At 38.4% G+C, this 13217-nt stretch overlaps 1 protein-coding gene and 1 long non-coding RNA gene across 3 annotated transcripts in view; one reads left to right on the forward strand and one right to left on the reverse strand.

Moving 5' to 3' along the window:
• ntng2b (netrin g2b) overlaps positions 1-11497 on the reverse strand; it is an 80244-nt gene extending 68747 nt beyond the window's left edge. For both annotated transcript variants that reach the window (XM_039661030.2, XM_089123526.1), the window contains exons 1-2: positions 11129-11497; positions 8778-9481 (exon numbers count right to left, since the gene is read on the reverse strand). In XM_039661030.2, coding sequence (XP_039516964.2) covers positions 8778-8999 — 222 coding nt within the window. In that variant the 5' untranslated portion in view covers positions 9000-9481; positions 11129-11497. The remainder of the gene's footprint in view (positions 1-8777; positions 9482-11128) is intronic.
• The window catches only part of LOC148970768 (uncharacterized), a 44068-nt gene continuing 41541 nt past the window's right edge, over positions 10691-13217 (forward strand). Inside the window, exons 1-2 of the long non-coding RNA XR_016147588.1 lie at positions 10691-10781; positions 10883-10979. This is a non-coding gene — a long non-coding RNA (uncharacterized LOC148970768). The remainder of the gene's footprint in view (positions 10782-10882; positions 10980-13217) is intronic.

Raw genomic sequence — 13217 nt, forward strand, 5'->3', positions numbered from 1 at the left:
TATTCGATTTCGGACACAGGGATAGTGTATCGCATAATGCAGTTTTTTGTCACCTTGTTTTTTGTGCATTATTGAATGCTAAAAAATATTAAGCATGCAACGTAGTGAGATCCAACTTTGTGAAATGGGATATTGCCTAGTGTTTCACTTGCTATTTTTAAAAAGTAGGCAGTATACAGTAAGTTTAGTAAGTAATAAGTTAGTATTCTATTCTGAACATAGGCATTGTCTCATTGTTTTCTATATTCTGTCAAATCTCTTCTCCCTTCTTCCTGTTTCCTCCCCCTCTTTCTTCTTCACTTCTCTCTCTCTCTCTCTCTCCTCTCTCTCTCTTTCTATTTATAGAATTGGCTCATTTGTGCCTCTAAATCAGAGAGCTCTGTTGTGTAGCACGAGGTTTTTCTACTTACACACACAACATATGTTGTTCGCACATTAACACATCTCATTGTTTCATGTGCCTTGAGGTTCTGCACTTATAGAGAGGTGTATGCATGAACAACAGCTTATTGAGTGTGTGCATGTGTGCATGTTTTTTTTCCGCTGAACTAGCTGTGATTCCTCATCATTAGGGATCTCTCTCTCTCCCTTTTTCTTTCCTGATATGAACAACTCAGAAACCACTTGAAAGAAAACTATGCCACAGGGTCCAAATTGAAACTTTTGTATAACTGGGCATGAAACATTTTGTGTGCATGACAATGGACTCATTAAGCTGTTTTCCATTATTGTGATAAATAGTGCAGGTCATTATCACAATTGAATTGCAGCATCATATACTGTACAAAACAAGCCAGATGTCACATAAACATGAAGAGACATTTTGATTTGGCTTCATGTGAGAAATATTTCTAAAGAAAAAAAAAAAAAAGGTAAAAGTGTTTTGAGTCATGACAGATGTTTGCTTTAGTAGACAATTTGATTTGCACGTATTAAATTGTAGTTTAATTTACCAGTAACCCTGAAAAGGACATTTTTACTCGCATGTATGCAGCTCAGTGAGTGGCAGAAGAATGCACAAACTTGAATATTATAAAGATACTTTGAAAATTTGGATTCCTACTTAAACCAGGAGGGGAAAAACTAACACACACAAAGCATTCAACTAGCACAAAACACACACTAACTCACACTGACATGGAAAAGACCAACTGTTGTGAGATGCCAGATATTATTACAATCAGCATAAAATATCATTTGCAACTCATTTGCCTAATCTGACATATTTATGATTGAAACAGTATGTTGTGCAAAGATAAAAATGTAGAACTTATATTCATTGGGGTGATTAGTTTCTTTATATGACAGATGGTTATAATATGCTAGTACTCAGTGACATCAGACAAAAAGGAAAGTCGTTTAAAAGAAATCATATATTATAGGGTCATTAAAACATAGATTATTGGCCAAAAGTAATGCCCGAATGGGATATTTGTTTTTAACGACCCTACAACCTTGATTAAACCATCATAATACAAGGAAAATGTATACACTCCCACTTTTTATGACTTTTTATCTCTAATTATAGTGTTTTTTATTGTCTTACTTCATCCTTGTGTGTGTGTTAGCCAAGTTTTCATGAGCAAACATGGGCAGTGTTCATCTAGCTGAAGTTTAGAAAATTGTGAAAGTTCACAACAAGAATTTTTTTGCATTTAAAGGACAACTCCGGCACAAAATGAACCTTCTACTGTAATTACACATTGATACCTAGTCGACCGTTCTCTGAGATTTGTTTTCATGATAATCGAATGTTAAGAGTTTTATCTCTAAAAAAAAGTTTAGCGTATACGCTAGTATATGGGGCATTTAATGAGTAAAAAGAAATCGCAGTTTATAGCACTAACAAGGCTCAAAATAGCCCCAAACTCACACAGTAACATAATGAGGGTCCATACATGCAAAACGAATCATTGAGAACTTTGTAAGTGTACAGACCGTTTAATAAGAAGATATTTTATAAAGACAGTTCACTTTGTGTATACAGACAGGAGCCATCTTGGAAAACAGTCACGAACCACGAATGAAGTGCTGAGTGAGCTGAACTGTATGAAGTTCAGCAAACTTCTGAACTGTATGAACGGCGTTCGTGGTTTGACTTGTCGTGACTGTTTTCCAAGATGGCTCCTGTCTGTATACACGAAGTGAACTGTCTTTATAAAATATCTTCTTATTAAACGATCTGTACACTTACAAAGTTCTCAATACTTCGTTTTGCATGTATGGACTCTCATTATGTTACTGAGTTAGAGTGGGGCTATTTTGAGCCTTGTTAGTGGTATAAACTAGCGATTTCTTTTTACTCAATAAATGCCCCCATATACTAGCCTTATACGCTAAACAGTTTTTAGAGATAAAACTCTTTACATTCGATTATCATGAAAACAAATCTCAGAGAACGGTCGACTAGGTACCAATATGTAATTAGACCAAAGGTTCATTTTGCGCCGGAGTTCTCCTTTAAAGGTGCCATATGTAATAATTGAGGTAAAAATATCCAAAAAATGAGCTACAAGCATCAAAAGAATGAGAAGAAATAAGTGCAATGATGTAATTAAAAAACTGACAAGTTATAGTGCTGCCGAGATATAAACCTAAATTAGCATGCTAAATTACTAGCCCCGGCCCGGCAGGTGTCGTAATACCAGTTCCGGCCATGGGAGGCGGTATGCGGGCGGGCAACGTTACCACCAGCCAAACTGCAATAGACAAGTGAGTCGCGCTCGCGCCAGCTGTGTATGTACTTAAACCTGATGTCAGTCGTGTGGAAATACAGCCCACTACTACATCTCAGTTCAGGGAAGAGTTCAAAAAATGATTGGTCGATATCACGCATGAGGAATACATTTTGGTAACTTGTAGCATACTGTATCTTTCAACAGTGTTCGTGTTCTTTCCATTAGCTAGTAGAGACGATCGGTTCACGTGCGCTAGGGATCTGTCGTCTAACATTTACAAGCGCCAAAACGGTATTTATTGTTTGAATTGCATAATAAAATTGACAGAATCTGAGAGCTTAACTAACCTGCTTGCTAAGTGTTAATTGCATGTGTCTCACGGTGAATTCGTGAGAGTTGTCAGCTTTGAATGGCGCTAGGTTGATCAACATCAGCGAATGCTGTCTGTCAAATTAATTCAAACTAACAATAAAAGTGTAATATGAACAAAAGGAATACCGTAAACTTAAAATAATAGCCCGAAGGCTTTTATTTTCCCATATCGTCGAAATGCACCAGCTTGTTTTTGAGACAGGCGTCTATGAGACGGTCTTCATCATTTAGTGTTGAGATGTTGTTCATTGAGTCTCTGATCTCTAAAAATCTCCAAATGCTCCACGTGAAACTGCGGTCTTCCGACCTTTTACTATCGTGTCAATTGATTTGAATAATATGCGGAGAAAGAGAGCAAAACAGAGCTCGCTTGTGTTGTTTGAAGACGTGAGTGCGCGCGGCCGCGGCACAACACATTTTCTGGAGGTATACTGCCCCCATCTGTTATGGAATATGGAATATTTTTTGATTTTTAGTTCCAGATGGCACCTTTAAGTTTTAATAGATGCTCTTTTTGTGCTGAAACTTACTATATTTGTTTTTTTATAACACAAACTATATTTCAAAAAATCCCCTTTTATAAAGTTCAATGCAGCAATTTTAACCAGGCTGTCGGTTAACTGTTCTCGGTTTCCACCCCGCATCTGCGTTAGTCATTTTCTTGGAAGGAGAGATGCTAGGGAGGATCCCGTCTGTTGTAAAGTGCTGACTGTGCCAGCCTGCCCGACCTCGTCATGTCTAGAATGTAAAAGGAAAATGTTCGGGCGCGCTGTTGATGTCTGCTTGCGGGACCATTAAGGGCCCCATCAATATTAAAGAGCTTGGGACGACCTGAGGAACATTCCAGAGGCCAGTCCATTAACGGACAACTCCAGCACAACAATTCGAGACTCAGAGGCTTGTGTATGTGTGAGTGTGTGTGTGTTAGCTTTTCCCCTCCTGGTTTAAGTAAGAATAGTTTGCAGAGTAACTTTACATGCCACAATATTTAAACAAATCCATCTAGGGTTTAAAGGGATAGTTCACCCCAAAAATTATAATTCTGTCATGATTTACAAACGATAAAACACAAAAGGAGATGTTTTGCAAAATGACTGTTCATTTCCATACAGTGAGAGTAAATTTGGACCAATGCTGTTAAGCTTAAAAAGCACTTTAAAAGTAGTCATAAAAACAATTTTAGCACCATATTCCAACTCGTGTAAGTCTGGAACAACATGAGGGTTAGTAAATGATGACAGAATTATGATTTTGGATGAATAATCCCTTAAAAATTAGTTGTCCAATTGATTTTAAGATGTTTTATTTGTTTTTTTTTATGTTGCACAGCACTTTGGTTTCAACATCTGTTGTTTTTAAATGTGGTTTATAAATTAATAAGCTAAATTGTGTTTGTGTGTGTGTGTGTGTGTGTGTTAGCTTTTCCCCTCCTGGTTTAAGTAATCCAAATTTTCAAAGTATCATTGCATGCCACAATATTCAAACAAATCCATCTAGTGTTTAAAGGAATAGTTCAGCCAAAAATTGTAATTCTGATATGATTTACATACCATAAAATACAAAAGGAGATGTTTTGTAGAATGTTCACACTGTACTTTTCCATGCAGTGACAGTAAATTTGGATCAAATGCTATCAGTTTTTGTTAATGCTTCCTTTTACAGTACAGTACTTACAGTGTACTTACCTAGAAAGTACTGGCTAATATAAGTTAAGTACATGGAACAGGGGTAAGTTTAGGGGTAGGTTCAGGGTTAGTACTAGTTATTACCCAGTAATTGTAGTTACTAAAATAAGTACATAGTATTTACATGGGTAACTGGACTGTAAAAGGAAGCATTACCCTGTTTTTTAACAAAAATTACCAAAACGCATCATAAAAGTATAATAAAAACAGTGACATACAATTTGAGCACCATGTTCCAACTCATGTGAGTTTGAATTGGGGTCAGTAAATGATGACAGAATTGAATTATATCCCTTTAAATTGTGTGTGTGTGTGTCCTTTTCCAGTCCGGGTTTAAATAAGAATCCAAATTTTCAGAGTAACTTTGCATGCCACAATTCAAACAAATCTATCTATGGAGGTTTAAAGCAATAGTTCATAAATTTGTCATGATTTACATCAAACAAAAAAATGTTCCAAGTAATGAAAGACAAATTCTGTCAATATTAAAAAAAGAGCTTAAAAATCACCAAAAAAGTTGCCGTGCATACAATTTAAAAGTCACTACACTCCAGTGTGTGTGGGAGAGAGAGAGAGAGAGAGAGAGAGAGAGAGAGAGAGAGAGAGAGAGAGAGAGAGAGAGAGAGTATGAGAATATGGGTCTCCTTTAACCTAACATTAAACACATCATTAACTGTTAAGTGTATGAGAGCAGTGTCAATTTCCGGCTCTCACTGAAGAGCAATAACTGTCTGTTTCTTTTCTTTTCTGTAGAGTCCCGTCAGCAGCTTCATTGTGAAGTCTCAATTCCTTCCTAATCACAACGGTACAAAACTTGTGTGTGTGTCTGTGTACGACACTGCAGTGTCTGGATAATTTGATCAGTGTTGAATTACCTATTTTCCCTTGACACTAGAATTTATTCATGCTCTCGTTCTCCCTGTGCCAGAAAGAAAGAACAACCTTGAAACCACCCGGAAACAACTGCATAGCAACACCTTGGCAACCACCCGCAATATATTATTTCAATCTCTTTTACAAACAGAACTCATTGACTGATTGAATATCTTTTTGATTCTAAATTTTTTCATCATAATCTCAATGTAGGTGCAGCAAGTGACCTCCTTGCCCTTGAGAATAACCTGCTGACCTGCTGTTAGGGAGGCGAAATTCGACATCCTCCCGGTCCTCTGTGAGCCTGACTCTGCCAACTAACCCACGTGGGTAAACAACACCTCGGCCTTCTGCTCTCCACGCATGCTGACCTCAGCTGCATTTTTTCTGCTGCGGTTGGTGACCTGCAAGGCAGATCCTGCTCAAATTAACGCTGCTTCAAAACCTCCGCCCACATGATGGGCACAGGTTGGCACCCTTCTGCGAGCCCTGCTTAGTTTGACCACGGTGGTCAAAAAATGGATCGGGGAACAAACCGGAAACATCTGCTTGAGCTCCGTCCCATCCCAGGTACTGAGGCTGCACTTACATTACATGGTTCAAGTGACCCTATTCCGATTTTTTAACAAAGGCTCTACTCTTTTTTTTTTTTTCACCTTACACTTTTAAAAAAACTTTTGCTGATAATTTACTCACCCCCATGTCATCCAAGATGTTCATGTCTTTCTTTTAAGGTTTTTGATTAAAACATTCCAGGATTTTCTCCATATAATGGACTTCAATGGGAACCAAACGGTTCAAGTTCCAAATGAGAGTTTCAGTGCAGCTTCAAAGGGCTTTAAACGACGACACCAGATGATGAATAAGGGTCTTATCTAGCGAAACGATCGGTCATTTAAAAAATAAATTAAAAAGTTTAAGTTTTATAAGCACGAATGGTCACCTTGCTCTGTTCTGTGTGACTCTCCTGTTCAAACTCGTTCATCAAAATGAACAAATCTTTTTTCGAGTCATGACTCGAAGGGTCCTAGATAAGACCCTTATTCAACATCTGGTGTCGTTTAAAGCCCTTTGAAGCTGCACTGAAACTCTCATTTGGACCTTGAACCGTTTGGTTCCCAATGAAGTGCATTATATGGAGAAAATCCTGGCATGTTTTCATCAGAAACCTTAATTTCTTTTCGACTGAAGAAAGAAAAATATGGATGACATGGGGGTGAGTAAATTATCAGCAAAAGTTTTTTTTAAAAGTGAACTACTCCTTTAAGAGACCGATGTTCTGCTGACTTTGGTGCGTAACGCAAAAAAATCGCATCATTTTTTATTTCCTTTTCGGCCTAAGCTTTTCCAGGTCAGCCTTGGGTTGTTTTGCCAAGTTTATTGTGTAAATGCAGATATCAAATATGGGTCACTTTCAATAGAAGATGTAATCTGGTCGAATACAGTCAACAAATCGGAAACTGGGCATCAAAACCTGCAGTGTAAATACAGCCTAATTGACACTTTGATTAGTGTACTACTTCTTTATGTATAGTTCATAAGTCAACCCCACACACTTTTTGGGCAGAATCCAACACTGTAAAATATATATACGTATATATTTTTTTTTAATTATCAAAATTTCTAAATTTCATGTTAAATTCAATGTGTTGCTTGCAGTTTCGTTGTCATTAATAGTGAAATGTGCAAACTCAATGCATTAGCAGTTAACCAAATGAACAAGTCCAACTGGTGAGCAGTAATCTTAATGTGTTGAGCGCCCACTTCCTTGCTTATAGGAAAGCCCGTTACGGCTACTGGGAAAGCGTTACTTAATTAACTGTCTTTGTCAGGCTAATGAGCGGAAGAGGCAGGCAGGAAGAAACACATCACTGTCAAGCCTGCTGACCATGTGACACGTAAACTCTGAACTTCTGGTTGTGAGCAGCAGGAATTAGCATGCTGTATATTTATATCACACCCTACTTCCCTATTTCACACACTATCTGTCCTAAATAGTAGGCAGAAGTAGAATTAGTATGTCCCCTGATCATGGCTTGGCATGGCATGACAAAAGCAGGCCAAAGTTGCCTGGGTGGTCTACTATTTCAAGTTGTTTTTGAATATGTCAATATGATATTTTTGGGGGTAATATTGATATAATGTATGGGCTGTTATTTTTACTGTTACTGATTTCTCAGAACACCTCCACTACCATTCATAAGTCTGAGATCAGTAAGATTTTTTCAATGAAGTCTCTTCTGCTCACCAAGGCTGCATTTAATTGATCAAAAATACAGTAAAAAGTACATTTGTGAAATATTAGTACAATTTAAAGCTACACTGTGTGATTTTTACCCCCATCTAGTGGTGAAAAGGTATATGACCATCCAGTGAATATACGTTTCTGTTCCTCTCAATTCCGATTTTGTTTTAACTCCTACGGTGGCCAATGTAGTCCAAGATTAACAGTTCGACCTCGTCCATGAGTGTTAACTCAAACGTAAACGCGAAAGGCGAAGCTTGAATTAACGGGTATGTCCCTCTTTGGCTAATGTACTTTCAAGATGGAGGGGCAACATTAGAACCCCTTACCTGTATGTATTTTCAATGGCATATTATACACTCACGAGAATACTTTATTACTTGAACGAAGTAAATATACATTAATGAGCACATATTTTTTTAAAAGAACTAAGTGTTTTAGCTAAGAATAAACTAAAAGAGTTACACAGTGTAGCTTTAAAATAACGGTTTTCTTTGTGAATATATTTTCAAATTTAATTTATTCCCGTGAATTACTTTAGAGTAATTCGTAATTAGTCTTCAGAGTGACATGATCCTTCAGAAATCATCAAAAAAAACATTTATGATTATTATCAATGTTGAAAACAGTTTCGTATTTTTGTGGAAACCGTGATACGGGATTCTTTGATGGATAGAAAGTTCAAAAGAACAGCGTTTATTTGAAATGGAATCTTTTGTAACATTCTAAATTTGTCACTTTTGATCAATTCAATGCATCCAGGCGGAATACAATTTTTTTTTTCCCAAAAAATCTTTTAGACGGTAGAGTATATCTGTCATGGGAATTGTTATGTGTGCTATCCCACTTACTGGATTTTTAAGCATAGTTAACCCAGTCCACATTACTAACATCATTTCTTCTAGTGCAGTTCAGAGGACTCACCAGCGTGCAGAATCTCTCCGGCGGGTTCCCACAGGTGATGCCCGGCGGCTCCACGCGGATGCGCATGTACTCCTTCATGAACTGGGCTTTGGGTTGGCACGCGTAATGCTCCCACATGGCGCCTTCGTCCGTGCTCACGAGAGACTTGCAAAGGTCGTACTGGCCTCGGGCTCTCGCCAGCACGTGCACCAGCAGGTAGAGGAGTCCCGCGCGTCCACGCATGGCAGGCACGTGACCGAGAGGGGGTTTCCGAAGGGAAAGGGACCACCGAGGGTTCAGAGGTGAGAAGCGTTAACATGGAACAGCAGCACCGGTGGTCAGGTTAAAACATCCCATAACTTCGCCACAGTCATGCTTTCATTTACTCCCAAGAGGAAAAAAAAATCAGATATATAGAAAAAAAAAATGTGCACGTGATTTGTTGTTATGAGGTTGAAGGAAATTCTTGCAAAGCAAGTTTATTGTTGAGTGTATTGTTTGCACTGAGAGGGCAAGTCTTACTTCTGTGTGTTTGGACACTGTCCTGATGTGTGATGCTTCTACTCAGACTTACATCCATAGCAGCTCCTGGACTGCGTCACCAATGAGCATATTTATGTGCTGAAGGTCTGTGTCCCACACACAAAGTGTGTATCCCCCTTTCCGAACTCAGAAGTATCCGCCTGATCTCATTCTTCAGACTTCAGCGGCTGCTGTCCATGGTCCTGAAAACAAACACCACACAATTTTAGTGCTCAAGTTCACTCCTGTTTTGTTCTCTCACACACAAGCACTTGATGTCAGCCTGTTTTTTTCTAGCAATGCTTTCTGCTGATGGTCTAGTTTGCCAAACCCCCTCTAAACAGACGTTGCATGTCATCCTGTGAACCGCCACAAGTCTGGACAGATGGCTGATCTCGCATACAACACGAGTCTGGAGAGTGAGGAACATGCGTTGTACACACACACAGACACACATTTAACAGGCAGAAATTATATAAGATAAGACTTCAAGGAAGAGCAGAGAAGAGGATGGGCATTATATATCACGCAGATACTATACCATGTATTGCTTAATGATACTGTATGTTAAATAGTTTCCTGAATGAACTACGTTTCATTTTCATTGGGAAAAGGGAGGAGCGAGGAATGGTCTCACATGTGCAGATACGCACTTAGGGATGGCATCAGTTTCAGAGGTTGCAAATGCAGTGAATGTACAAATATTTGATCTGGTTTTATTCAAGTCAAAAATATTTCAACCTGAATTAACTAGACAACATATGTTTAACTCAGATCAGATAGCCGAGAAAACATCATGTTTTAACCGGCAATTTTACTATAAAAAACTTTTTTTTTTTTTAAATAATTATATTACAAATAAAAATAATTCCCTTCACAAAGCATTACATTTGTAATCATTACATCATTTAAATTAGTTAATGTAAAATTAGTTCATGATTTTAGATTTATTTATTTATTTTATTATATGTCGGGTAACACTGAGATTTGGCTTTGAGAGGCCAATTCTGGTGAACAGCAAATTATTTGTACATTTAATAATTATAGGCAACCGTACGTTGGTTAATGTACATTATATACATGCAACTAACCCTCAACCAAACCCTAATACTACCCTAAGGCTATAGTAAGTACACGTTGTTAATTAATATTACTCCGTACTTAAATATGTAATTACACAAAGTCTTACCGTAATGATTGCAATATCAACCACAACTACAGTACCAGTTTTGCCTCCAAATTGAACATTTACAGAGCAGAGAAGTACATCGGCAAAATCTCATTCCTGTTGTTTTTAATTCTCCATTAACCACCAGTCTGATCATTTGAGAGATTAATTTAGCATAGAAAAGTAATTAAAACTGCTAGATATTATATTTTCGTTTTGCCTCACGTAAAAACGTACAAGTTCCACTCGCTGTCAGAACAGGCTACTCCTCCTTCATATACTGTACTGTAAAACATCTCAAACAAGCATCGATATTTCTCGTACACACCCTGGAGGTAATCCAACATCCGTAATGTGACACAAAACGTGACTAAAGTTGATAACTGTTGTAGTTTAGCATCAGATAACTGTTTTAAATCGTCTTCCCTCTCTGCAGAGCGGACGGGGTGTGTCGCGCGCGCGCGCGTCCCGCGTGTAAAGATGAGGAACTGCGAGATGGAGCTCCAATAAAACACATTCCGCGGTGCAACTCGGTAAGAGAGCTTCTTTTACGTTTAAACTCGAGCAGAAACAACTTTTTGAGGTGTCAAACATTAATCAAAAGTGAGACGCTTTGACAGGCTCGCTTCTGAAACGGGTGCTGCGTGCATCCGGGTTGCTGAAGTAGTTGAGATGGACTCACCGAGCGCCCGAAACAGCATCGCCTCCCGCAGCGAGGATGCGGTTCTTCCGTGTTTGTTTTTTTATTATTCCTCCCAGCCGGAGAGTTTTTTAATGCACACTCGGTTCGTCACGGGAGGACGGTGCCCTACTTCTGCAGGAGATGCTGAATTACTGGAGGAGGGTGTGTGTGTGTGTGTGTGTGTGCGTGTGTGTGCGCGTGTGTGTATGTGCGCGCGCGTGTGTGCGAAGTATCCAAAAGTAAGAATATGGACTTGTAGTGCGCGTGCTGTCTACTTTACTGGATCAGATTTGCCCTGTGTTCAAGGGCAGAAAGCTTCATGGCAAATCTCCCTCCTCTCCCTCTCCCTCTCCCTCCCTCTCTCTCTAATCCATTTAACCATCACTCTCAATCACTATCTGCGGGTTTGAGTCAGGCTGGCCCGGCTGTATACTGTCTTCTGTTCTGATGGGCTGAAACTAAACCGCCCCGCTCTTGAGACACCAGGGAATCCGCATTTTTACGCAGACCTCCCTGCTTGGGGAAGCCTCTGACGGTTCTCATTTGTCCTCTTTTTTTTTTTCTTTCTTTTTTTTGAATTGATAGCCTACTCATAGTTTCCGTGGACTTTCATTTAAAAATGTTGATAGAGCAACTCAGTGCAATATTTGCTGGTTATTGTTCTGGGCTACCAGGGATACAGCAACTAAAAAAAAAAAAAATCTCCAAAGAACCACAAACTCAAGTACACTTTACAAGTAAACTAAGGTTCTTTATTGGACTCATGGTTCCATGAAGAACTTTTAACATTCGTGGAACATTCTTTGTATTCCACAAGAAGTGCTTTATTGTGGGGAAAAATAAAGATTTTTAAAGGGTTCTTCACACTAAGATTAAAAGTAGTTATTTTAAAGGGGAATTATTATGCCCCTTTTTACTAGATGTAGCCTTATATAAGTCTCAGAATGTGTCTGTGAAGTTTCAAATTAAAATACCATAGGTTAATTATTACACGATGTTGTAAATGTCCATTGAGTGGAAGGAAAAACATGCTGTTTTCATGCATGTATCTTTAAATGCAAATGAGCTAATGTGACCCTGCCCCACTTTCCAGAAGAGGGCGGAGCCTTTACAGCTCCTGCCTCAGATACTCTACCAATAACAAAAACATAAACATCTGTTTGGTTTTTATTATAATCTCTATCACGATCACGCTCACGTGACATTGCAGTTCATCATTATCATGAAGGTGTATTCTCTGAATGCATTTTAAAGCCATATCAGTCTAAACTTCTGATATTGGGTTTTCTGAGCGCACTCATCTGAAGCACAAGATCAGAAAGCACGTCCTGTGAGTGTTAAACTAAAATCTCTCTCATCTTATTGCGCTTTAACTGTCAAACACACATAAGGTTATGTCATAAACACACAAAGTTCACATAAACTCAGTCGGTTATGTCTGTGAACGTAAACAACAGGGAAAGAAACCGCATGTGCATATTAGATCTGTGTGTTAAAGTGACAGCAGAGTAATATACAGTACCTACTGCTATATATGCTGTAATATGAATCAAACAACAAAAGAAAAACTCACTGCTCTTGACTGAATAACTTCAGTAGCTTTAATAAGAATATATTTCTTACTTGAATGCTGCTGTTAAATGCTCTGGCGAGGAGATAAACATGGAGGACTGTGTTCAGCTCACTGAGGGCGGGTCTATGCTAATAGGACAGAGACCATTAGCACTATTTGAGTTTGAATTTACATTTTCAATACATACAATGTGTAACTGCAGCACTTCCCAAAATGTATACATTTAGGAAATAAAAATATCAAAACAAATGCCTTTAAAAAAAAGTACACTTTTCAAATTAAGGTTTGTGGGTTTGAAATTATAAAACACTATATAGCCTGTAATGTTAAAATATAAGGAAAAGGTATACTGACCTTTTGGGTCGTGGAACATGTTAGTTCATAAGAGACCTGAGTGAACTGACATCTTACATCCACTAAAAATCACCAAAACACCAGTTGACTGAAGACATTGAGCAAAAATAATGAAGAAATTGAAGGATCCTATAGCATTTGAGACCCACGTACAGACACTTG

This window comes from Pimephales promelas, chromosome 19, assembly GCF_988280905.1.
Source record: "Pimephales promelas chromosome 19, fPimPro1.hap1.1, whole genome shotgun sequence".
In the NCBI taxonomy this organism is placed as follows: domain Eukaryota; kingdom Metazoa; phylum Chordata; class Actinopteri; order Cypriniformes; family Leuciscidae; genus Pimephales; species Pimephales promelas.